The sequence below is a fragment of the Schistocerca nitens genome, chromosome 3, assembly GCF_023898315.1.
Source record: "Schistocerca nitens isolate TAMUIC-IGC-003100 chromosome 3, iqSchNite1.1, whole genome shotgun sequence".
NCBI lineage: Eukaryota > Metazoa > Arthropoda > Insecta > Orthoptera > Acrididae > Schistocerca > Schistocerca nitens.
The window spans coordinates 805,356,843-805,383,600 of record NC_064616.1 but is presented as its reverse complement, the minus strand read 5'-3'; the positions used below and the strand labels follow the sequence as shown (position 1 = coordinate 805,383,600).

At 42.6% G+C, this 26,758-nt stretch overlaps 1 protein-coding gene across 1 annotated transcript in view; it reads left to right on the top strand.

The window, feature by feature from the left end:
* The window catches only part of LOC126248830 (inositol 1,4,5-trisphosphate receptor), a 367,806-nt gene that overhangs the window by 64,056 nt on the left and 276,992 nt on the right, over positions 1 to 26,758 (top strand). The window contains exons 10-11 of the mRNA XM_049950243.1: positions 6,844 to 7,004; positions 14,545 to 14,857. Of these exons, the coding sequence (XP_049806200.1) occupies positions 6,844 to 7,004; positions 14,545 to 14,857 (474 nt within the window). The remainder of the gene's footprint in view (positions 1 to 6,843; positions 7,005 to 14,544; positions 14,858 to 26,758) is intronic.

Sequence of the window (26,758 nt, the reverse complement as noted above, 5' to 3'; positions counted from 1 at the left end):
TGCCTCTCCCTCTCCTTTCCTCCTGGCCCTCACCCGTTCTCCTCACCTTCCTCTCTCCTACTGACCCTTGCCATTCTCCTCACCTTCCTCTCTCCTACTGACCCTTGCCATTCTCCTCACCTTCTCAGCTCCTTTCCTCACTGTCCCATCTCTTCTCCTGAACTCCCATCTCTTCTCCTGAAACTCGCATCTCTTCTCCTCAAACTCGCATCTCTTCTCCTCAAACTCGCATCTCTTCTCCTCAAACTCGCATCTCTTCTCCTCAAACTCGCATCTCTTCTCCTCAAACTCGCATCTCTTCTCCTCAAACTCGCATCTCTTCTCCTCAAACTCGCATCTCTTCTCCTCAAACTCGCATCTTTTCTCTTCACTCCCATCTCTTCTCCTCACTGTCCCATCTTCTTACCTTCCATCTCGCCACATTTTCCTCACTCTCCTCCTCACACCTTCCCCCCCTCCCCCCTGTGGGTCCGGGGATTAGAATAGGCCCGAGGTATTCCTGTCTGTCCACTAAACGGAGTCTCACACCTTTTGACCTTTATGTGATGGTCGCCTGTAGGGTTAGACCTCTATTTTTCAAACTTTTCCCGAAGAGCGAGCCAATTGGGGAAGGGCGCCTTACATGCTGCATAGTGTCCATCATGCGCTGAGACCTCTCCCATCCTTCACTGATGTGTATCTGCACTTCCGCTCATTCTCCAGCTGTCGGGTGAGGTCACCCTCCTGGGTGCATTTTCCTCCATCCTCTGTGTAGTATCACTTTCTACGCTTTCTACAATAATGGACTTCTTAACTCGTTTGCACCTGATATCCAGCATGGTAGCCAGTCTGTTGTGGTGGGGCGGCCATGTACCTTGTTGGTTGTAGCCACCTGATCACACAGGCATCACTCTGCTGATGCCTGCACCGTTAACTGCCCATGTATGCCAAGGAGTAGATGCCCGTCACCATGGGGCATCGGGACTCCTGGCAATGGTCATCCTGCCAGGTGGCCTTTGCTGCGGCTGGGTGGCACCTGTGGGGAGGGCCCCTGGTCGGAGTGGGTGGCATCAGGGTGGATGACACACCATGAAGCGTAGTATGTCATCTCTTGCTAGTGGTCAAACACCAGCAGTCTCTAAGTGGTCAAGGTGTAACTTCAATCTTAAGAAATACAACCCATAGTTGTTCTCCCCCCCTCCCACTGCCCCCACCCCCCTCCCACTGCCCCCACCCCCTCCCCCTCCCCCCACCCCCTCCCCCTCCCGCTGCCACCACCCCCCTCCCACTGCCACCACCCCCCTCTCACTGCCACCACCCCCCTCCCACTGCCACCCTCCTCCCTCCCACTGCCACCCTCCCCCCTCCCACTGCCACCCTCCCCCCTCCCCCTCCCACCTCCGGCCACGCCATGGGAGGAACGGCAGGTTAAGGATGGCAGTGAAGCTTATTCACCCCGGTACTTCGTATGTACGAGAGTTGATGGGGAATCTTTCTTGTCAGTGAAACCTCAGTTTTTTTTGTGGAGCATTTAGAGGACAAGTTTGGGGAGGTGGAGGGTTTGTCCAAAATGCGGTCAGGGTCAGTCTTGATCAAAACAGCATCCTTTGCCCAGTCACGGGCACTACTCGCCTGTGACAAGCTCGGGGATGTTTCTGTTTCCATCACGCCCCATAAGAGCTTAAGTATAGTCCAGGGTATCATATTTCACAGGGGCGTTCTTTCGCTGTCTGATTATGAACTGCGCGCCAATTTAGAGCAGCAAGGTGTCCATTTCGTCCAGCGCATCCACCGGGGTCCAAGGGATAATCAGGTTGCCACCGGTGACTTCATCTTGGACTCCAAGGGTGATACATTCCCTGAGAAGGTCAAGATGATGATCTACTGTTGTGATGTAAAGCCGTATATTCCTCCCCCGATGTGGTGCTTTAAATGCAGGAAGTTTGGCCATATGTCTTCCCACTGTACTTCCAGTGTCACCTGTAGGGATTGTGGACATCCTTCACATCCCAATACTCCGTCTGCCCCACCTCCCATCTGTGTCAAATGCAGAGAGCACCATTCGCCTTGCTCGAGGGGACTGCAGAATTTTCCAGAAAGAAAGAAAAATAATGGAATATAAGACCCTGGACTGACTGAGCTACACTGAGGCTAAGAGAAAATATGAGAGGGTACATCCTGTGCATTTGACGTCAACCTACACTGCCACTACAATAACGATTCTACCATCTTCCATTCCGCCGTGTACGGTTGGCTCTCAGAGCCGTCAGACTCCACCTGCCACCTTGTGGTGGTGGTGGTGGTGGTGGTGTGGGGGTGGGGGTGGGTGGGGCACTTCCCTCCCTGTTACTCCTGCACAGCCTACTTCAGGAGTAACCCCCCCCCCCCCCCCCCCAACCATTGGGGACATCAGTCCCCACTTCTCAGCTGGAGAAGCGTAAGTCTTCATCAGCTCCTCTTGCCAAGAAGGGATCCCTTGGGTAACTCCGTTCCCAGGTTCCAACCAGTGGCTGAAGCAACCACAGGTAACTGGTTGTAGGGCTTCATGGTCATCCTCAGCCCCTGAGACTGAATCAGTGAAGCCCTCCCAGCCGGGCAAACCTAAGGAGCAGCGAGAGACACCTAAAAAGAAAAAGACCACCAAGAACCAAGGCACTGTGGCGACTCCCACACCACCAGTACCTACAAGCTCCATGTATGAGAATGAGTTTGAGATTCTGGCGTTGATGTTGCTGGGCCCTCAGACACAATGGATATTGATCGCACAGGTACTCATCTGGTGGCAGCAGGTGACCCTGAGGTGTAGACTGCCTCATTGAGTGTTTCATATCCTCCCAGTCTTATGATCACGTAATCCTGCACTGGAATTGTGGCGGTTTTTTCCACCACCTGGCTCAGCTATGGCAACTGTTAAGCTTTGCACCTGCTTTCTGCATTGCCCTCCAGGAAACCTAGTTCCAGGCAATGCAGACCCCTGCCCTCCGTGGCTGTAAGGGATATTACAGGAACCGTAGCGACTATAATAGAGTGTCGGGTGGAGTTTGTGTCTCTGTGCCCCTTCAAACTCCTCTTGAAGCTGAGGCTGTCAGATTAAGGACAATGCAGGAAATAACTGTCTGCAATGTGTATCTTCCTCTACATGGTGCAGTATCCCTGAATGTATTAACTGCACTCATTGATCAACTCTCTAAACCTTTCCTACTTTTGGGAGATTTTAACACGCATGCTTACTGGCCTAGGTAGGGAGGTCGAAAATTTACTCTCACAAATCAACCTTTGCCTCTTAAATACAGGTGACCCCACACAATTCAGTGTGGCATATGGCACATATTTGGCCATTGAGCTCTCGGTTTGCAGTCCTGGCCTCCTCCCATCTATCCATTGGAGAGCACATGATGAGCTGTGTGGTAATGACCACTTCCCCATCTTCCTGTTGCTACCCCACCGTCATGCCATGGATGCCTACGCAGATGGGCTTTAAACAAGGCAGACTGGGAAGCCTTCACGTCTGCTGTCACTGCCGAATCTCCCACACATGGTGCCATTGATGTTTTTCTTGAGCAGATCACTACAACGATCATTTCTGCAGTGGAAAACGCGATACCTCATTCTTTAGTGTGCCCCTGGCAAAAGTCAGTCCCTTGTAACTGAGGCAATTAAAGAGCATCTGCGAGCTCTACAGTGACATAAGTGGCACCCTTCCCTAGAGCACTTAATAGCCTTTAAGCAGCTCTGTGCCCACGTTCACCAGCTTATAAAGCAACGGAAACAGGAGTGCTGGGAGAAGCACGTCTTGTCCATTGGGTGCCGTGAGTCACCTTCCCAAGTCCGGAAGAAGATCAGATGTCGTTTTGGGTACCAGACCTTAACAGGTGCCTGTGGCATTAACATCAATGATGCATTATCTACCGCTGCAAACACGATTGCCGAGCACTTTGCTGAACACTATACTCGAGCCTCTTCATCGCACCCTCAAACGGCGGATGGATAGGAAAGTCCTCTCGTTCACTACATGCCACAGTGAACCATATAATGCCCCATTTACAGAGTGGGAGCTGCTCAGTGCCCTTGCACATTGCCCAGACACATCTCCTGGGCTGGATCGGATCCACAGTCAGATGATTAAACATGTCTTTGACTACAAGTGACATCTCCTCGTCATCTTCAACTGGATCTGGTGCGATGGCATCTTTCCATCACAATGGCGGGAGAGCACCATCATTCTGGTGCTCAAACCCGGTCAAAACCTGCTTGATGTGGATAGCTACCGGCCCATCAGCCTCACCAGCTTTCTTTGTAAGCTGCTGGAACGGATGGTGTGTCGGCAGTTGGGTTGGGTCCTGGAGTCACGTGGCCTACTGGCCCCATGTCAGGGCGGCTTCCGTCAAGGTCGCTCTACCACTGATAATCTTGTGTCCCTTGAGTCTGCCATCTGAACAGCCTTTTCCACACACCAGCACCTGGTTGCTGTCTTTTTTGACTTGCGTAAAGCATGCGACACGACCTGGTGACATCATATCCTTGCCACATTGTATGAGTGGGGTCTCCGGGCCCTGCTCCCAATTTTTATCCAAAACTTCGTGTTGCTCCGTATTATCTGTGTTCAAGTCAGTGCCCCCAATAGTTATCCCTGTATCCAGGAGAATGGCATTCTGTGGGGCTCCGTATTGAGTGTGTCTCTATTTTTAGTGGCTGTTAACAGTCTAGCAGCAGCTGTAGGGCCTTTGATGTCACCTTCTATGTACGCGGATGACTTCTGCATTTCGTACTGCTCCTCCAGTACTGGTGTTGCTGAGCAGTGCCTACAGGGAGCCATTCACAAGGTGCAGTCATGGGCTGTAGCCCACCGCTTCCAGTTTCCATCCGCGAAGTCGTGTGTCATGCATTTATGTTGGCATTGCACCGTTCATCCAGAAGCAGAACTTTACCCTAATGATGATCCACTCACTGTAGTGGAGACATATCGATTGTTAGGACTAGTTTTCGATGCCCGATTGACTTGGCTGCCTCACCTTCATCAGCTTAAGTGGAAGGGCTGGCAGCATCTCAATGCTGCCCGAGCAACACCAACTGGGGTGCAGATCGCTCTACTCTGCTGCAGCTCTACAGAGTCCTTGTTCAATCCCGCCTTGACTATGGGAGTCTGGTTTATGGTTCGGCGGCACCCCCAGTGCTGCATTTACTCGACCCAGTGCACCCCTGTGGCGTTCGCCTTGCGACGGGAGCTTTTAGAACGAGTCCGGTGACGAGTGTCCTAGTGGAGGCCGGAAACCCTCTATTGAGGGTTAGGTGCACACAACTGCTCGCCAGTTACGTTGCTCATGTTCGTAGTTCTGCACATCTGAATTACCGCCTCCTTTTCCTGCCCATGGCGGTTCATCACCCGCATCGGTGGCCCGGGTCAGGGCTTACGATTGTGGTTTGCGTCCGGTCCCTTCTGTCTGAACTGGAGACCTTTCCGTTACCACCTCTCCTCGAGGTCCATTCATGTACACCTCCATGGTGTACACTTAGGCTGCAAATTCTTCTGGACATTTCACATGGCCCTAAATTCTGCGTTAACCCTGTGGCTCTCCGCAATCACTTCCTCTCGATTCTCGACATGTACCGGAACCATGAAGTGGTTTACACTGACAGCTCGATGGCTGACAGTCACATAGGCTTTGTGTATGTTGATGGAGGACATATTGAACAGCATTCCTTGCCCTATGGCTGCAGTGTTTTCACTCCAGAGGTGGCGGCCATGTCTCGTGCTCTTGAGCACATCTCCTCATGCCCTGGCGAGTCATTTCTCGTGTGTACTGACTCCTTGAGCAGCATACAAGCTATCGACCAGTGCTACCCTCGCCATCCTTTGGTACCATCCATTCAGGAGTCCATGTATGTCCTGGAACGGTCCCGTCATTCAGTGGTGTTTGTGTGGACCTCAGGACACGTCGGAATCACAGGCAACGAACTTGCCGACAAGCTATGCGGAAACTGCTACTGGAGATGGGCATCTCCGAAACTGACCTGCATTCTGTCTTATGCCGCAGGGTTTTTCAGCTTTGGGAGACGGAATGGCAGAACAGTACGCACAGCAAACTGAGTGTCATTGGAGACTAGGAATGTGTGGAAGTCTTCCATGCTGTCCTCTCGCAGGGAATCAATTGTCCCCTGCCAGCTCTGCATTGGGCATACATGGCTAATGCATGGTTACCTCTTCCATCACGAGGACCTCCTCAGTGTTGCTGTGGCTCACAAATGACGGTTGTCCACCTCTTGCTGGACTGCACACTTTTAGCCACTCTGCGGCGGACTTTTAACTTTCCCAACACCCTACTTTTGGTGTTGGGCGACAATGCCTCAACAGCAGCTTTAGTTTTTTCCTTGCCTGCTCCTATTGCCATCCCCACCCCATTCTCTTTCCTAACATGTGCAGCATGCATCTTTCTCCAGCACCTTTATCACTTCTCTCTTCCTCCTCTTATCCCTGCTACTTTCCTCTCACCATCTCCTACTCAACTTTATTTGCCTTTCATCATCCATTTACCACTTCCTTTCTCTGTTTGCTGCTCACTCTCATCACTCTTTGCTCTATTCCTCATGTGGGATATGACAGTTCCCTGTTACATTTTGCTTTTCTCTACTAATTTTATATCTTAGATGTGGGATAGGTTTTCTTATTTATCTTCTATTTCAAATACGTTTTTCTTCTTTTCTTTCATTCCAATTTCATTCCATTTGTACAATTCTGTAGTCTTAATAACTCTTGATTTATTGGGGACTGTGAAGGTGAGTGAGAGGTGGAATAGAATTATTTGCGATTTCTCAGTAAACTGAATGTGTGATGTGGTGCTTAATTGTTGGAAATTGTTGTTTTAGGTTGGTTGTGCAACTATTAAAGAAGATAAAGAAGCTTTTGCACTGATATCAGTTTCACCGACAGAAGTAAGAGACCTGGACTTTGCAAATGATGCTTGTAAAGTTTTAGCAACCATTTCTACAAAGTTAGAAAGGGGAACTATATCACACAATGAGAGGAGGTCAGTAGCTGATTACTACTTTATCTGTAACTTGTCTTCTTGCCACTTTGGTATAACATTTATAGTGGATGCTGATAAATCTGCTTTTTTGGCCAGTATTTTATCTGACTATTTCTACTCAGCATATTGCTTGCTTAATACTGCATTAGTGTGGTCTTGTATTTTTTATGGCATGGAACTTTTATGTATAACTTATTACCTGTTTACAGTCATCACTTGTTCTTTTATATTTATGTACATTTATGGTATTTTTGCCCATTGTCCTTCATCCCTTTGGAGACAAGTTGTTAATCCTGAAACTGAAAGTACTTTTTCTCTGCAGACGTTAAATTTGTGATATCTATTCAAGAAAAGAACCTTGTGCAAATATGAACAACCATCAGCTGTATAATAGAATGACGACAATGAAAATTTGTGCTGGACTGGGACGCGAACCCGGATTTGCTTATCTTGAGCGGTCACCTTAAAATTAGGCTATCTGAGCATGATTTAACGGCCAGACCCAAACTTCCATACATCATGAACCATGTGCCTACAACTTGGACTCGTACATCCATTATGTATATTCCTGTACAGGCAAGACATTTTACTTGAAAGGCGCTTTCCCGATGTCGACGGATAAATACAATATTACAGTGAATGTATTATTCTGAATTACGTCTAAAGGAACATTGCATTGTAATTTAGAATAACACAGGTACTGCAGTATTGTATTTATCCACCGACACCAGGCAAGCAGCTTTCAAGGAAAATATCTCACTGGTGCTAGAATACACATAATGGATAGATGAGTACAGGTTGTAGGCACATGGTCGACAACATATAGAAGTCTGGGTGTGGCCATGTCGCGTTCGGATAGCCTAATGGTAAGGCGACTGTTCACGATAAGTGGGAAATCTGAGTTTGAGTCCTGGTCCGGCACAAATTTTCGTTGTTGTCATTCCATTATACAGGTGATGGTTGTCCGTATGTGTGATTGCAAATACATTTCATTTATTTTCTAAAGGCTGCAGTTGCTACAGTGCGTGTTCATTGCCCGAAGGAACATTGCATCGTAATTCAGAATAACACAGGCACTGCAGTATCATATATAATGTTTCAGTAATTATCTTCTGTACTTTTTCCATTATGATAGTGACATTCCCCATGGAAAGTAGCTGTCGCCTCTTAAGTTACTTGATATCGGCTATTTTTAGCCTGAAGGTGCAATTTTTGTGTTGTTACTATCACACTGCATGGTTTTACCCATGTCTCACACCCACAAAGTCATCACATTACACTATTCACTGAATTTTCATGAATTGTTTCGCCCGTTTGTATTGAAACACTTCATGACACCTCTTGCCTCAGATTTCCCAATTCACACGATGGGAAATAGGAAAGGGTGTGAGGAGAAGGATAGACAGTGGGGGAACCGAGGACCATGCTGTGGTGGGGTGACTTGTGTGCCTCAATGATACAGATAGCTATACCATAGGTGCAACCATAATGGAGGCGTATCTGTTGAGATGTCAGACAAATGTGTGGCTCCTGAAGAGGGGCAGAAGTCTTTTCAGCTTTTGGATGATTGATGGATGGCCTTGTAACATCAACCAAAATGGCCTTGGTGTGCTGGCACTGTGAATGGCTAAAAGCAAGTAGAAACTACAGCCATAATTTTTCCAGCAGCCTTGCAGCTCCATTGCATGGTTAAATGATGATGGCATCCTCTTGAGTAAAATATTCTGGAGGTAAAATAGTCCCCCATTTTAATCTCCAGGCGGGGACTACTAGGAAGGATTTCGTTATCAGGAGAAACAAAAGTGGCATTCTGTGGAATGGAGCATGAAATGTTAGATCCCTTAGTTGGGCAGGTAGGTTAGAAAAGTTAAAAAGGGTGATGGATATGTTGAAGTCAGGTATAGTAGGGATTAGTGAAGTTCAGTGGCAAGAGGAACAGGGCTTCTGGTCAGGAGAGTACAGGATTATAAATATAAAATCGAATAAGAGTAATACAGGAGTAGCTCTGATAATGAATAAGAAGATGGGAATGCATGTAAGCTACTATGAACAGCACACTGAAGACATTATTGTAGCCAAGATAGGCATGAAACCCACACCCACCACAGTAGTATGAGTATATATGACAACTAGCTCTGCAAATGATGAAGATATGGAATATATTGAAGAAATGTATGATGATGAGATAAAAGAAATTATTTTCGTAGTTAAGGGAGATGAAAATTTGTGGTGAGAGACTATAATTCAGTATTAGGAAAATGAAGAGAAGGAAAGTAGTAGGTAAATATTGCCTGGAGTGAGAAAATGAAGAAAAAGTTGCCTGGTAGAATTTGGCACAGAGCGTAATTTAATCATTGCTAACACTTGGTTTGAAAATTGTGAAAGAGGATTGTGTACATGAAATAGACCTGTGGAAGCTGGAAGGCTTCAGATTGATTAAAGAATGGTAAGACAGAGATTTTGGAAACACATTTTAGACCGTAAGACATTTCTGGGGTGGATGTACCTCAGTTTATTGGTTATGAACTGTAGATTGTTGTTTTATGATCTTCAGTACAAAGACTTGTTTGATGCAGCTCTCCAAGTTACTCTATCCTGTGCAGGCGTCGTCATCTCCGAATAACTACTGCAGCTGTACATCCTTCTGAATCTACTTACTGTATTCATCTTTTGGTCTCTCTCTATGATTTTTACCCCCTTCACTTCCCTCTAGTACTAAGTTTGTGATTCCCTTGATGTTTCGGAATGTGTCCCACCAACCAATCCCTTCTTCTGGTAGATTGCGACATAAATTTATTTTCTCCCCAATTCTGTTTAGTACCTCTCCATTAGTTACATGAAGTACCCCTGTAATCTTCAGCATTCTTCTGTAGCACCACATTTCAAGAGCCTCTATTCTCTTGTTGTCTGAACTGTGTATTGTCTGTGTTTCACTTCTGTAACAAGCACTTTCAGAAAAAGCTTCCTAACACTTATATCTGAGTTCTTTGTTAGCAAATTTCTCTTCTTCATAAACACTTTTCCTACCACTGCCAGTCTACATTTTATATCCTCTGTACTTCGGCCATCATCAGTCATTTTGCTGTCCAAATAGCAAAACTCTTCTACTGCATTTAGTGTCTCATTAGCTATTCCAATTTCCTCTGCATTGCGTGCTTTAATTTGACTGTATTTCATTAGCCTTGTCTTGTTTTGTTGATATTCATCTTATGTCCTGCTTTCAAGACACTGTCCCTTCTGTTTCTGACAGAATTACAATGTCATCGACAAACCTCATAGTTTTTATTTCTTCTCTATGGATTTTGATTCCTACTCCAAATTTTTCTTTGGTTTCCTTTACAGCTTGCTCAGTGTCCGGATTGAGTGACATTGAATACTGTCTCTCACTCCCTTCTCAACCACTGCTTCCCTTTCATGTTCTTCGACTCTTATAACTACCATCTGGTTTCTGTACAAGTTGTAAATAGCCTTTCGCTCCCTGTATTTTACCACTGCTACTTTCAGAATTTCAAAGGGAATATTCCAGTCAACATTGTCAAAAAGCTTTCTCCAAGTCTATAAATGCTATAAACATAGATGTGCCTGTCTGTAACCTATATTGTAAAATGAGTCATAGGGTCAGTATTGTCTGTCATGTTCCTACATTTCTCCCAAATCCAAACTGATCTTCCCCAAGTTTGGCTTCTACCAGTTTTTCCATTCTTCTGTAAAGAATTTGTGTTAGCATTTTGCAACCATGACTTACTTAAGCAATAATTCAGTAATATTCACACCTGTCAGCACCTGCTTTCTTTAGAGTTGGAATGGCACTCCCAAGCCTATTAGTAGCTAGCTAGCTCTGATGAAACGTCATCTACTTCAAGGGCCTTTTTCGACTTAGGTCTTTCACTGCTCTATAAATTCTTCTCACAGTGTCATATCTTCCATCTCACCTTCATTTACATCTTCTTCCCTTTCTTTAATATTGTCGACAAGTTCATATCCCTTGTATAGACAATCTATATACTCCTTCCACCTTTCAGCTTTCCCTTCTTTCCTTAGGACTGGTTTTCCATCTGAGCTCTTGAAATATTCATACAGCTGCTTCTCTTTTCTCCCAAACCCTCTTTAATTTTCCTGTTGGCAGTATCGATCTTTCTCCTAGTGAAATATGCTTCTAAATCCTTACATATGTCCTCTAGGCAGTCCTGCTTAGCTGTTTTGCACTTCCTATTTGAGATTGACAGGTAGCAGAAAATGGATAGAGGACAGATGTGAGGATATAAAAGTATATATTACTAGGGGAAAGACATGTATTGCCTACAAGACAATTAAAGAAGCCTTAGGAAAAAAGAGAGGCTACTGTATGAATATCAAGAGCTCAGATGGAAACCCAATACTAAGGAAAGACGGTATGGCTGAAATAAGGAAGGAATTTTTTAGAGGGGCTATACAAGGGAGATGAACTTGAAGGCAGTATTGTAGAAAGGGAAGGGCGCATAGATGAAGATGAGATGTGATAATACTAGAAGAATTCATCAGAACACTGAAGACAGGTTAATGAAAGGCAAACCTACATTTATAGCATTTACAGGCTTAGAGAATGCTTTTGACAATGTTGACTGGAATACTCATTCAAATTATAAAGGTGGCAGGGGTGAAAGACAGGAAGTGAAAAGCTATATTAAACTTGTACAGAGACCAGATTGTAGTTATAAGAGTCAATGGGCATGAAAGGGAAGCAGTGGTTAAGAATGGAGTGGCACAGGTTTGTAGCCTATGACCAACGTTATTCAATCTTTCTATTTTGAGCAAGCAGTAAAGTAAACCCGGAGAAGAAATAAAAACTCTGAGGATTGCCAATGACGTTGTAATTCTATCAGAGGCAGCAAAAGACTTGGAAGAGCAGTTGAACAGAAGGGATGGTGTCTTGAAAGGAGGATGTAAGATGAACATCAACAAAAGCAAACCACGGATAATGAAATGTACTCAAACTGGGTGATGCTGAGAGAAAGTAGTAGATGCGTTGTGTTGTTAGGGCAGGAAAATAACTGATGATGGTCGAAGTAGAGAGGATATAAAATGTAGATAGGCAGTGGCAAGAAAAGTGATCTGAAGAGAAATCTGTTAACATGACATAGATTTAAGTCTTAGGAAGTCTTTTCTTAATATATTTGTCTGGAGTGTAGTGATATATGGAAGTGAAACATGGAAGAGAAACAGTTTAGACAAGAAGAGAATAGAAGCTTTTGAAATGTGGTGCTACAGAAGAATGCTGAAGATTACATGAGTAGATTGCGTAACTAATGAGGAGGTACTGAATATAATTGGGAAGAAAAGAAATTTGTGGCACAACTTGACTAAAAGAAGAGATCGTTTGATAGGACACATGCTGAGACATCAAGGTATACCAATTTAGTATTGGGGGGAAGTGTCCAGTCTTTGGACTGAAGACCACATCATCATCTTGCAAAGGAAGTTAGTGCCACGCAATGGGGCATATGTCAAATGGTACTAGAAAATATATACGTAAAATGGTTGCATTATTTCCAGGTTGTGCCTCCATTCATATAATGTTGTATGTTAAATTACCATAGTTACTATACACAATGAAAAATATTTTGTATATATTTTATTTTAATTTTGTGAAAGACAGCCAGTTTTCTTCCTGTAATTTTTTAGTTTGGTTGGGCATTTCTTATTTACAATATTGCAAAGAATGTAGTTTACTTCAGAAAACATAATTTGTATAGCTGTTGCTAAATACCAACCACTTCAGGAAGTTTACTTCCCAATGGTTGAGTAGAAATGTGAAGAATCTTGTGTTTCAAAGCTGCCAGCTGTTTGGAGCTGCCAGTCCTCACAGACATTAGCTGTCGGCACATTTCAGTGACAGCTGTTAAGTGTGACAGTGGAACCTTGTGTGTCACAGAGAGCTGGATTTTAGCTATGATTGTGAAGATAGTACAAACATCAACCTGAGGTTGTACGTGTCAATGACAGTGTGGATGGCTGTCGAAGAGTAACAGTCGTTATCGGGTAAACTTAGTTGTATTAGGCTTGCTTATGTGTGCAAGGCTCCACTCGTGTTGACATAGGGGTTGGTATTTCATCTGAGAACAATGACACACACTCAACAAAACTGACTTTGTGAAGATCACTAAGGTGGTCAACTCAGATATAATAATTCCACATGCTAACAGGAAATGTGGTGTTGCAGAAGAATGCTGAAGATTAGATGGAATGTTCATATAACTACTGAAGACAAAAAGTACTGAATCTAATCATGGAGAAAAGAAATTTGCATCAAAACATCACTAAAAGAGGAGATTATTTGATAGGACCCATACAGAGTGATCAAGGAATAGTCAGTTTACTAATAGAGATATTTCTTGGGGGTAAACCGTGTAAAGGAAGAACAATGCTAGACTTATGTAAGCACATGCAAGTAGATGTCAGGTATAGTAGTTATGCAGAGCTCAGACACTCATGAGCTTGTCTGCAGCCAGGCACAGATATATAGACTACCTGCCGTGTAACCTTACTGCAGGCATTGTGTGTGCACACAAGTCAGTTGGCCACCCCTGACTGTGGGTGCTCATCCAGGGAAGTGCGATCATCTAGTCAACAGCTCGGCTGCCTGAGTGCTCATCTGGGTCAGTATATCACGTAGGCCACAGATCGGCTTCCTAGGTGTTGACCTGTGAAGTCTTTTCCCCATCTGTCAGCTGTTTCCACACCTGTCAGCTGTTTCTCCACTCGTCAGCTGTCTGCCTGACCTACCCACGACTGCCTGTGGGTGCGGGGCTGAGTGGCCCCTCCGGCTAGAACAGAACTATGTGATTGTATCTCTGCAGAATTGCAAAACAGTGTTGTAAGTAGAGGTTGTTATACAAAATACTGAAAGTGTCATCCAAGAGAAGTACATCGTGTATGATTGTAATAATTTATTAACAACACGTATGAACTGAGAGTGAAACATGAGTCATGTTGTGCCATTGCTTTAGTGTATTCATTTTCCACTAGGGCGTAGCTTTCATATGCTCTGGTTTGTCCAGTGGAACCTGCAGATTGTGATACTTCAGAGGGCAGAATGAAAATATAATAATATTTTTATTAGAGTGGAGTGAAGTGAAGTGTCATAGGAATATATACACAGTTGACAGGTAGAAATGTAGAATTGTAATTTGGAAATGTTTTTTGAAATAAATTAGTGTGATCATGTTAAATGCAGTTATAGCTTTACACTGACTTCAAGTTGTTTATTTGTTGCATTTTAAGAACATACAGTTAGAAAAGTTTAACCACAATGCTAGAATTCTCAAGGTGGTTTGGTAGTGTAAATTACTCATCCCGAAAGATTCTGATTAGCAACTGGTTAAGTTTTAATAATAGCTACACTTGTTATTTTGTTAAGTATAACTTAAGGCTAAATTGAGGATTTAGTGAGCTGCTGTATTATGCAAAAAGTAATTGATTTATATTCCATATTTACAAATATACTCATATTTCACTTTTTTATAACTATAATTTTAAAATTTGTTTATTTAAAATTTTTCAGAGCTGTTACAAGTCTGCTGCAGGATATAGTTTATTTCATTGCGGGACTTGAAAACGAACAGAATAAATCAGAAGCACTGGATCTTGTGGTTCAGAATCCAAACAGAGATCGACAAAAGCTCCTCCGTGAACAATATATACTTAAACAGCTATTCAAAATACTTCAGGCACCATTCCTTGAAAGTGGAGAAGGTGAAGGACCATTTCTTAGGATTGAAGAGCTTGGGGATCCCCGCCATGCACCGTACAAATATATCTTCCGTCTGTGTTATCGTATTCTGAGACTTAGTCAGCAAGATTATCGCAAAAACCAGGTATGATACATATTTTTTTAAAATCATATTATTAATTTAAATAAAATACTTCACTTGCCTGCACATTTAACCAGAACCTTTTGACTTTTTTGGTTCATCAGTTTAACAATTTCTTATAATTACTTTTTAAATTTAGTTGAAACTCTTGAGTTCTGTGTACAGGTTTTTAAAATGTTAAGTCATGTACAGAAAGCAGGAACAGTAGATAGGACTTCTTTCAAAGATGTAGAGGAGGTTAAACACTGATTCCCTTCTTTTCCCGTGAAAGAAGAAATTCAGGAATGTCCTGATTTAAGAATTAAGAGGAAATTAACATTATACATAAAAAATGTGGTTGTAATACAAGCAACTGCGTGGGTAAAGGTAACTGCTCACTATATAGTGCATGTCATTTTGATTGTCTCCGTAATCTATTTGCTGATAAAGCAGCTGAACAGTCTGAGCCAATTAGTTGTAATTTTATTTCATGTGGAATCAGTTTGGTGTTGTTACATTTGCAAGAGAGAACAAATGAATATTGTTTATGACAAATATAGAAAGTAGTTTCTAAAATTTTTGGATGTGTCACTACATATTTAGAGATGCATTTTTTCTGAGACCTGTTGCACAGTTGGACTAATGATGATGTAAAACATGACAGTTGGTCTGCTATACATTCACTCTCTCTTCCCCCCCCCCCCCCCCCTGTTACCGCCGGTATTTACTTGAAATTCAATCCTTGTTTCTCTATTTACATTTCCTGTTTTCTGCCAGTGCTGAAAGTAACATATAAACAGATTATGGGGTGAATTATGCAGTGAAAACAAGATGTTATGGACAGTGCAGTGTCTTCTGTCCGCCCACAAGACACGCTAGTTCCACTCATGGCAGTCACAGAAGGACTTGTAGCAAGGTGCATCGTCTGTGTATCACTGCTGAAACCCACTGTAGGTGCTGATGCCCACAGTGGGGATGTTGGAGAGAGTGTCTGTCACCAGCAACTACAAAGCTGCCTGAAATGGCCTGGCAAAATCAGTGTGTACCCTTTACCATGGATGGTCTGGGCATGGCCACAGAGAAAAATGTTGTGCCAGGGATGCTCAGTTCGAGAAGCAGGCACGATGAGCAACATACACAATTAATGTCAGCATCAATACCAGGCCACTATATGTGCTGCTGGGCTAATGCCATCATGCGTATTGTCCCCCAGCGTGAGGCATAAAGTAGCTGGAATATGTGAGGGGCCGAAGTGGGGGACGGATGATGACCCGGCTTTCAGAGTCATCAGCAATCATTGTTAAGATGCCATTTGTGAAATTAAGCAAAAATAGTTGCTTCGTTTGGTAAGTGCCCCGACCACTCTGGATGCTGACAAAAGTTTTCACAGAAGTGGGTTGTGAGCCGATGCTGTGGCTACCTTGTGTGTCATTGTGGATATTTGTCCAGGGTCTGTTGTGGGTCCTGATAAAGTGCAAAATAAATTCTGTGTTGAGGCTGAGAGGAAGGCGGGACGGGGGTCTGCATTTATGTGTGGGACAAAAGGAATTTTGTTATTATATTTGTTTAAAAACAATACCTACAGCTGTACGTGCTGAGCTGTCTTTTTCTGGGTGCTTAGATTGATGCCCAAAAATTGGTATTAAGCATTTGTGGTCAGTTAACAGGTCATATTTGCTGCTGCACAAATGCAAGTGGAACTTCTTGCTGCAGTAAATAGTTGCTAGAGCCTCCTTCTCGACTTGGGAACAGTTTATTTTGATGGTGTAGGTGATTGGTCTTTCAGAGTCATCTGACAATTATGTAACAAAACTGATGCAATCCTGTACTGCGACACATGGGTCTTGAGTATGAACTGTAGCCTCGACGTATGTGGCATCGGGTATTGTGCTGTTTTGGGAGAGTCCTTAAAGCATTGAAAAGCCTGTTAGCAGAAAACTGAACACACAAATTTGATACCCCTTCTGCGCAGATGGTTGAGTGAATGGGTGACTCGTCCTGCTTTGGGAATAAGTGTTGCGTATTAAATGATCTTGCCAAAATCAGACTAATTGTTTGAGGTTGGTGGGTGATGGCATATTGATTATTGCACTGAAATGGTCACATGTGGACATAATGCTCTTGATAATGAGGATGTGCTCTAGGTATTTAATGCTGGTTCTGAAAGAACTGCACTTGTCTAATTTACAACATAAATTTTCCAGGAGCCACTTAATGAGGGATCCAGGTTCCTGTGGTATTCCACTTACATTGCTCATGCAGTGATGGCATCATCTAAATAGTTAATACAGTGTAGAATGCCCTGAATCAGTTTGGAAGATGGCAGGGAAACTAGCAACTTCGAAAAGGATATGATTATACTGGTGCAAGCCAGATGGTGTGTTTAAGACCAGCAATGATATTGATTCACTATCTAACAGAAACTGTGAATAAGCTTCTTTTAAATATAATTTAGAAAATATTGGCCCCCAGCTAGTTTTGTTAACTCCTCTGGGCAAGTCATAGGATAGAGATCAGTGTTGGACTGAGCATTGATTATTATCTTGAAATCGTGACAAATTTGTAAAGATCCATTAGGTTTTACATTGGACTGAGCATTGATAGTTGTAGAGACCCATTTGGTTTTACAATGATAACCATGAGCATCATCTATTGACTGGCTGAGACTGGTGAAATGATACCCAGTTTCTGAAACCAGAGGTCTCTGCCTGATCAGCGTCTCTTAACAGCAAATGGCATTGTGCAAGCTCTACAAAATTTTGGTACCAGTCATGGTTTCATAGAGGTTGAGCAGTAAAATTTTTTACACAACGTATTGATGGCTCTTAAATTTCTTCATACATATTGCAAAGAGGATCTATATAAGAAAATGGCTCTGTTTTGGACACTATATTTACATGCACCAGTAGTTTTAAAACAAGTTCTGTAAATACATTTAAGTCAAAAATGTTAAAAGTGATAGTCGACTTCACTACCAAGAATGTTAGCACGCACTTGACGTTTTAAAAGCTGTAAGCGACAGTTCTCTGGGAGAGACATTGTGTTTGGCAGTAAGACACAACCCATCACTGAGGCTTTTGCAGTAAGGTGAGCAAACCTGCTGTTATGTATCCTCATTGGTTAAAGACACAGCAGTTCCAGCGTTTAGCTGAAACTCCGGTAACTGTCTGGAAATAGTAAGAGCCAACATCAGGTTCTGCAGCACTGATAGAACTGCCTAATCAGCTGCTGTGACTATGTAGAGCAGTGTGTTGCCACAGGTCCCTGGTGGTATGGGGTGCTGGCAACCAGTTCGATAACACAGAGCCCCCAGGTACCTGGGTTTTCCACATGCCAAAACACTGCTCAATGTGTTGCGGGCAACTGTATTGCCAATGGCAGCTGCCACAGTTTGTGCATGACTAAAGTGTTGTCGACGTGCATGGTGAATGCTTCAGTGCCAAAGGGGAAGATATTTCTGAACTGCCCATTTAGTATTAAAAAATGGCTTACTCGTCACTAAGGGGAAATCATTAAGATGTATACCGGTACTATAAACAAGGCAGTCCAGAATCCAAATGGGGTTGTAGTAGTCATAGCAATATGACTTCATACAGTGGCACAATACAATACTAGCTGGGTGGCTGCCTTAACTCTTGTGTGAGAGGCGTGGCCTACGTGACATGACAGGTCCACCCTTGATGGTCACAGACAGTGGCTATTGTAACGAGGTGCATCATCTCTGTGTTCCTATCAATACATGCTATAGATGGGCATACTAAACAGGGAATGGGAATCAAATTGAGTGTAATAGGTTGTAGTGTCAATCAAGAGGAAAAATTATGCGCACCAGATATTTTGGAGTAATATTTCTTAGTGCTTGACGGTATTTTTTTTCCATCTATACACGAAACTACTCATTGAGTCTTGAACATCATTTTTTGTTCTGCAGTATCTGTTCAAATGTTCTGCTTGTTGCATTTGTACTTTCATTTGTTATTGATGTGCGTGAGTAATTCATTTTCTTTACAATGTCTTAAGCACAGATAACAAAACTAGAATTATACTTAATTCAAATGGCACTTATGATATTGCTGATAGGAACATCTATTTATAAAGTTACGATTAAATTGTGAGCCTTAAAAACTCTTGTCTTATGCAACAGTAGAAGAAAAGATCGAAAGAAAGGAAAGTGTAAGAGTTGTAATGGGAAATAATGTATGGAGACAGACAGACAGATTGAATGAACAAATGTAAGTAAATGCAGACAAATTAACTGGTTCACCATTTTGGAGGCACAGGAATTTGCAGCCAGTTAAAATGCAACAGATTGGGCATGAAGCTACATAAACTTGGAAAAGAGTAATTAGAGAGCTGCATAAACAGCAGTGTACTAATAAATTGGAAGCCAAAGAATGACAGACTACATTAGAAAAGGAGAGGAACCTCAAGTGATAGAATATTGTTGTGATGCTCAGAATCTCCCTGAGCTCTTTCCCTGTTTGGTGGTTCATGTATGCCCCGAAGTACGTGGCCAACCTTTTCCCAAAACTCCTGTTAACATTGCCCATGTTTCATCTTGTATTTAGCTATGAAAGGAACTTATATATCCTGAAAACTTAAGATTCAGTTATTATGATTCTCTCTCTCCCTCTCCCTCCCTCCCCCTCCCTCTCCCCCCTCCTGCCCCCCTCCCCCCTCCCCCTCCCTCCCTCCCTCCCTCCCTCCCACGTATGGAGCATGGAAAGAATGATTGAATGCCTTTGTCCATGCTGTAATTAGTCTAATTCTGTCCTCATGATCCCTATGTGAGTGATAAGTAGGAGGTTGTGATATATTCCTAGTGTCATTATTTAAAACTGTTTCTTGAACCTTTGTTAGTAGACTTTCGCCTACATCTACATCGATACTCTGCAGATCACACTTAAGTGCCTGGCAGAGGGTTCATCAAACCATTTTCACAATAATTCCGTATTATTCCACTCTTGAACAGCATACAGAAAAAGCAAACTTCTGTATCTTTCCATGTGAGCTTTGATTTCCCTTATTGTCTTATGATGATTATTTCTCACTGTGTAGGTCGGCATCCACAAAATACTTTCGCATTCAGAGGAGAAAGTCGGTGATTGCAATTTCGTGAGAAGATCCCACTGCAACGAGAAACATCTTTGTTTTAATGATGCCCACACCAATTCCTGTGTCATGTCTATGACACTCTGTCCACTATTTATCGATAATACAAAATGTGCTGCCCTTCTTTGAACTTTTTCAATGTACTCCATTAGCCCTATTTGGTAGTGATCCCCCACCACGCAGCAGTACTCCAACAGAGGACGGACAAATGTAGTGTAGGCAGTCTCTTTAGTAGATGTGTTGCATCTTCTAAGTGTTTTGCCAATAAAATGCAGTCTTTTGTTCGCCTTCCCCACAACATTTTCTATGTGTTATTTCCAATTTAAGTCATTTATAATTGTAATTCCTAGGTATTTAGTTGAATTTATAGCCTTTAAATTTAATTGATTTGTCGTGTAACCAAGGTTTAACAGGTTTCGTTTAGCACTCGTGTGGATGACCTCACATTTCTCATTATTTAAGGTCAGTTGCCAGTTTTTGTGCCATACAGATATCTTTTACTTCTCATTATTTAGGGTCAAATGCCAGTTTTTACACCATACAGATTTCTCTTCTAAATCATTTTGCAATTTGTTTTGATCTTCTGATGACTGTACTAGGTGGTAAACGACAATGTCATCTGCCTTATAACACTATCTTGGAGTGTGCCAGAAATCACTTCTGTTTTACTCAGTGACTTTCCATCAGTTACTACCTCTGACAGGAAATCACGAATCCAGTCACATAACTGAGACGATATACCATAGGCACGCAATTTGATTACAACGTGCTTGCTCGTTATGGGGCCTTTTGGAAATCTAGAAATATGGAATCAATTTGAAGTCCTTTGTTGATAGCAGTCAACACTTAGTGTGAGTGAAGAGCTAATTGTGTTTCAAAGAACAATGTTTCGTAAATCTATGTTGACTGTGTGTCAATAGACTGTCCTCTTTGAGGTAATTGATAATGTTTGAACACAATATATGTTCCAGACTCCTGCTGCGTATCAACATTAGTGGTATGGGCCTGTAATTTGGTAGATTACTACTATTGACTTTCTTGAATATTTGTGTGACCTGTTTAACTTTCCAGTCTTTGGGTATGGATCTTTCATAAAACGAATGGTTGTATATGATTTTTAAATATGGAGCTGTTGCAAAGGAACCTAATTGGTATACAGTCTGGATCAAAAGACTTTCTTTTATTAAGTGATTTAAGTTGCTCCACTACTCCAAGGATATCTACTTCTAAATTACTCATGTTGTTTCTCAGGATAGGTTACATCTGTCTTCAAGAGTCTGCCAGTTCAGTTTTTTCAGCATCACTGTAACAGTCGCCCATGAGTCAAAGAAGTCTGTGACCATTAGTGCAGCCCTTCTCATGTGTATTCAGTATCCTCCTATTTGGTATGGGTCCCACATACTTGAACAATGTTCTAGAATGGGTCACACGAGTGATTTGTTAGCAATCTCCTTTGTAGACTAATTGCATTTTTCCAGTGTCCTACCAGTATACCAAAGTCTACCACCTGCTTTACCCACAATGGAGCCTACATGGTCATTCCATTTCATATCCATAAAAAGTGTTACACCCAGGAATTTGTATGTGTTGGCTGATCCCAGCTGTGTCTCATTGATGTTATAGCCATAGGAGACTATGTTTTTTTCATTTTGTGAAGTGCACATTTTTACATTTCTGAAGAATTGAAGCAAGTTGACAGTCTTTGAACCACATTGAAATGTTATCAAGCTCTGACTGAATATTTATGCAGCTTCTTTCAGGCAGTGCTTCATTATAGATAACTGCAGCATTTGCAAAAAGTCCGGGGTTACTATTAATATTTTCTGCAAGGTCATTAACATATAACATGAACAGCAAGGGTCCCTGGGACACACCCGAAGCTACTTCTACATCTGACGATGACTCTCCATCTGAGATAACATGCTGCATCCTTGGTACCAGGAAGTCCTTAATCCATTTCCAAATTTCACCTGATACCCCGTCTGATTGAACTTTCGACAATAAGCGTAGGTGTTGTACTGAGTCAAATGCTTTTTGGAAGTCAAAAAATACTTCACCTACCTGACTACCTTGATCCAAAGCTTTTAGTATGTCATGTGAGAAAAGTGCGAGTTAGGTTTCACATGATTGAGGTTTTCAGAATCCACGCAGGTTGGCATGGAGAAAGTCATTTTTTCAAGATACCTCATTATATTTGAGCTCAGTGTGTGTTTTAAGATTCTACAAGAAATCAATGCCAAGGATATTGGATGGTAATCTTGTGGATCACTTCTACTACCCTTCTTGCAGACAGTTGATATCTGTGCTTTCTTCCAACTACTGGGCGCAGATTTTTGTTTGAGCAATCTGCGATAGATTATAGTTAGAAGAGGGGCTAACTCGGCCACAAATTCAATGTAGGATCTGATAGGCATTCTGTTGTGCCCTGGAGCTTTGTTTAATTTTAATGATTTCAATTGTTTCTCAACACAAGTGACACTAATACTGATTTCAGCCATCTCTTCAGTGGTACAAGGATTAAATTGGGGCTATTAATCTAGGTTTTTCTTTGTAAAGGAACATTTGAAAACAGAGTTAAGCATTTCAGTTTTTGCTTTGATACCCTCAGTTTCAGGGACTAGAAACTAACTTTGGTGCCACTAACAGCCTTTACGTACAACCAGAATTTCTTTATGTTTTGTGAAAGATCATTTGACAATATTCTGCTGTGGTAGTCACTGAAGGCTTCATGCATTGACTTCTTGGCAGCTACACATGTTTCATTCAGCACTTCTCTATCTACAGTCCTATGCTTTGTTTTACACCTATTATGCAATAGTGTCTATTTCTTTACAGTGACTGTATACCATGGAGGATCCCTTCCATTATGATGTGTTCTACTGGGTCCATATCTATCCAGTGCATGGTCAACTATTCTTTGAAACTTGAGCCATAGTTCCTCTACATGTTCCTTCCCAGTGCTGAAAGTTTGATGTGACACTATTGATTTTTTATCTAGTTTACTGAACACGTATATATCTTTCTGCTTGTTTTAGTTGCCATTTGTTCTTTGGTTATCATTGTTACCACAACCACATAATGATCACTGACACAATTTTTGATGTGGACAGCCACAAAGAAATCAGATCTGTTTGTTGCCATTAGATTCAATATATTTCCATCACGAGTGGGGTTCCAAACTATCTTTTCCTGGTAGTTTTCAGAGAAAGCATTTAACAATGTTCCATGGGGTGTCTTATCATGCCCACCACTAACAAAACTGTAATTTTCCCAATTGTTTGTTGGATAAGTAAAGTCTCCACAAATGATTACAGTATGGTTGGGGAACTTATGTACAAGGTAATTGAGGTTTTCTGTTAAGTTTTTGGTTACATCAAAAGATGGGTCTCATGGGCTGTAGAAGGAACCAGTCACCATTTTATGCCCACCCTTGATACATAGTCTTGCCCAAACATTCTTACATGCAACTACAGTTTGTATCTCTTTGGATTTGAATCTCTTGTCTGCTGTGACAAATCGCCACATCCATTTCCGATTAGCCTATCATTTTGATACACACTTAAATTTTCCCTAAAAATCTTACTACCTACAATTTTGTGTTTCAACCACATAGTATTATGTGAGCTTCACTGCTTTTCAGGAGCACTTCAAACTCTGGCACTTTGTTGTGAATGCTTCAACAGTTAACCACTAGGTTATTAATACTCTCACCTGTTGGAGGCATTTCTTTCGATCTTACACTGATACTTCCGGGTTTCCTACAACTATCGTTATCTGGATTGGATGGAGAGTCACCTAATTAAAAAACCCTTGTGTGCACCCCACATATAGTCTGCTATCTAGGTAGCTGCCTGTGATTTGCAGTGCACATCTGACCCATTTAGGGGCGCTCTACAGTTCTCATCTCTATGGCGCAAGTCCAGGATATTGTAGCCTAGCTTGTCACAGAACTTACAAAGTATCTGGTTCAGTCCTGAAGCTCAACTCAGAACCAGGGACCAAGATCATTTCTGGGGACAATGCTGCAAATTGTGAGCATCCTTGAAACTTCTTGCCTAAGGCTGGTCTTGTCAACCTTCTCTGACAGTTGCTGGAATGTTCCTCCAAGTATGACCTCGGAGCCCAGACGACAGGCATCTTTTGCTCCAACGTGCACTGCAGTTCACATTTTCTTGCACACTGTTCTATCAGTGGCTGCTGGAATAGCCTCTTCAGTATGTTGACTGAGGCTCCCAGGCACTGAGAGCACCTAGTTTCCTTTCTTGTCCCTTGCTGCCATTTCCCTGAGGTGAACCATCATTTGCCATATGTTTGGACTGCCAACAATTAATAGAGCCTACCCTTTTGCACTTGCCTGCTCTTGACACCAGACAGAACAGGGTTCTCCAAAACAGGTGAAGTGAGTCTCATTGGCTCAGGTTCAGTTTCAGTTTCAGTGAAAGACAGTGCCTTGACTTGCTGGTTAGGGAGATCGATATAGCACGCCGAGTCCTCCCTGGTCACTGTCGACAGTGTGCAAGATTCCTAGATCTGCCATTCTAATGCCACTTGCAGTCAAGAGGACAAGTAATGACAGATCTCGTACTCTCTGCAGAGGAGACAGGATCCACAGGAGAGGATAATACTTGAGGCACTTTTGGTACTGGTACCACATGTACATGACTTGGTAGCTTTTCCAACACACTTATTCGTAGCAGCTGTCAATCATTTGACAGTAGTCGAGTGGTTCCCAGCTGCTTACAAACATCAACAACTCATCCTGTGTTCAAGAATAGCGTTTACAATGGAGCAGCATTTTGGCTGGTGCATTGTATTGCAGGACAGCGAACAAATAACTTTAAATTTAAGAATACTTATAATCTTTTCTGTCTCTTGAGCTAAAGAAACTACTGAAGTGAAGCAAATACATGATTCAAAATTTCTGTTAAGGCAGCAGAAAAACTTGTGGTAAAAATTACTAGTAAAATTGTTAAGACTTTCATGGCCACTTGTTGACAAACTGCCTGTTGGCTTCTGTCTTTGGTTCTGTGACAGACGTTTGTTTGATGATTTTTCTGATGTCTTGCTAGCATGAATGCCTGGCACGGTGAAAGCTTCAATCTCCATTGCTGATGGTGGACTAGAGTTGAGCTCACAGCCGCAGATTACATGTACCTGGCATGGCAGCATCCAAGGGCTTTTCTGTGGTTGTTTCCAGTGTGGTTCCCTCCTTGCTACCTGCAATGATGGTTCACTGCAATACGGAAATCCAGGACCCATTAAGGCTTTCTTCTTTCTTGTTGAAGCTATTCTCATGTTTGTGTATTTCTATAGCTTCTCTGAACAAGCGGGTGTGATAGCTCCTGTCTATAGCAAAACCTTCTGTGATGACAAATTTTACTGTGTGCTTGGTCTTACACAGTGCATGCTCTGCCATGCCAGATTCCTCCATCTGCCCCAAGCTACAATGTTGCTTATGATCTGTGATCCTAGTGTTGATTGATTGTCCAGTCATTTCAACATAAAATTTTCCTCATGTACATGTGTCACTTCGCCGAGTGTTTAGAGTCTGTGAAACTTTTTATGTTACTGTTGGAGTATCGATTGCTCTTTAGAATTCTTTTAAGGTGTTTTATCTCGCATATGAGGTGCTGCGGCTCACATATTTGTCTTGCATATGTTACAAGCATATTAATCATGCCTCTTTTCTGGGTCAGGTGGTGACTTGTCAGTTTGTGCATCTACTGGCCCGTGTGTGTCAGTTTTCGATACACGCTGTGTCCCATGTTTTCACCACCTCGCGTTACCAGCACATCAAGAAAGAGTAGCTGTTTGTCCTCTTTTACCTCCATGGTAAATTTTATGTCAGCATGGAGGCTGTTCAAGTGTCTTAGGAATGTGTTCTGAGGGGCAGTGGGTACTCCACCAGTTACATAAGAAGTGTCACAGAGTCAAATACTCATAGCAGGTGACACATCGGAAAAATAAATATCAGGCACGGGCTTTCTGCCATATATTCCCTGAGTGATAGACAGAATCAGCTGTATGTTGCACAGACTATTTATAAACTGACAAAAAAGATCAAAGAGTGTCTCAAATCGACAAAGGAGAAGAGTGACCCACATGCAATGTTGGGAATATATTGCATACCATGTATATGCGGAAAAGGTTATGTTTGAATGACTGGATGCTCAATCAACACCAGGATCACAGAACGTAAGCAGCATTGCAGGTTGGGTCAGGAGAAGTTGGCCATGGCAGAGCACGCGCTGTGTGAGACAGACCACGTAGTAAAATTCGCTGATGTGGAAGTTCTTGCTGTAGAGAGGAGCTATCGCACCCAGTTGTTCAGAATAGCTGTAGAAATACACAAACATGAGAATAGCTTCAACAAGAAAGAAGAAAGCCTTAAGGTGAGCGGGTCCTGGATTCCTGTGTTGTGGCGAATGACTATTGCAGGAGGAGAACCACACCAGAAATGACCACAGAAAAGCCCTTGTGCATTGGCATGCCAGGTACAGAAATGAAGGGTGAAGCTTTGACAATGTCAGCCACTCATGTTAGCAAAGAACCAAAGATAGAAGCCAACAGGCAGTTTGTCAACAAGTGGCCATGAAAAGGTAAACCGTTTTGTACTAAACCTCTACAGGAAGAGGATTTGCAGATTGTACCAATGCCTGACCAACGATGGAAGAAGAAAGTGTGATTTCTCTCTCTCTCTCTCTCTCTCTCTCTCTCTCTCTCTCTCTCTCTCTCTCTCTCTCTCACCTTTCTGTCATGGTTCTAGGATGAAAGAACTACACCGAGGTTCTTCAAATATATGCGCCTATTCAC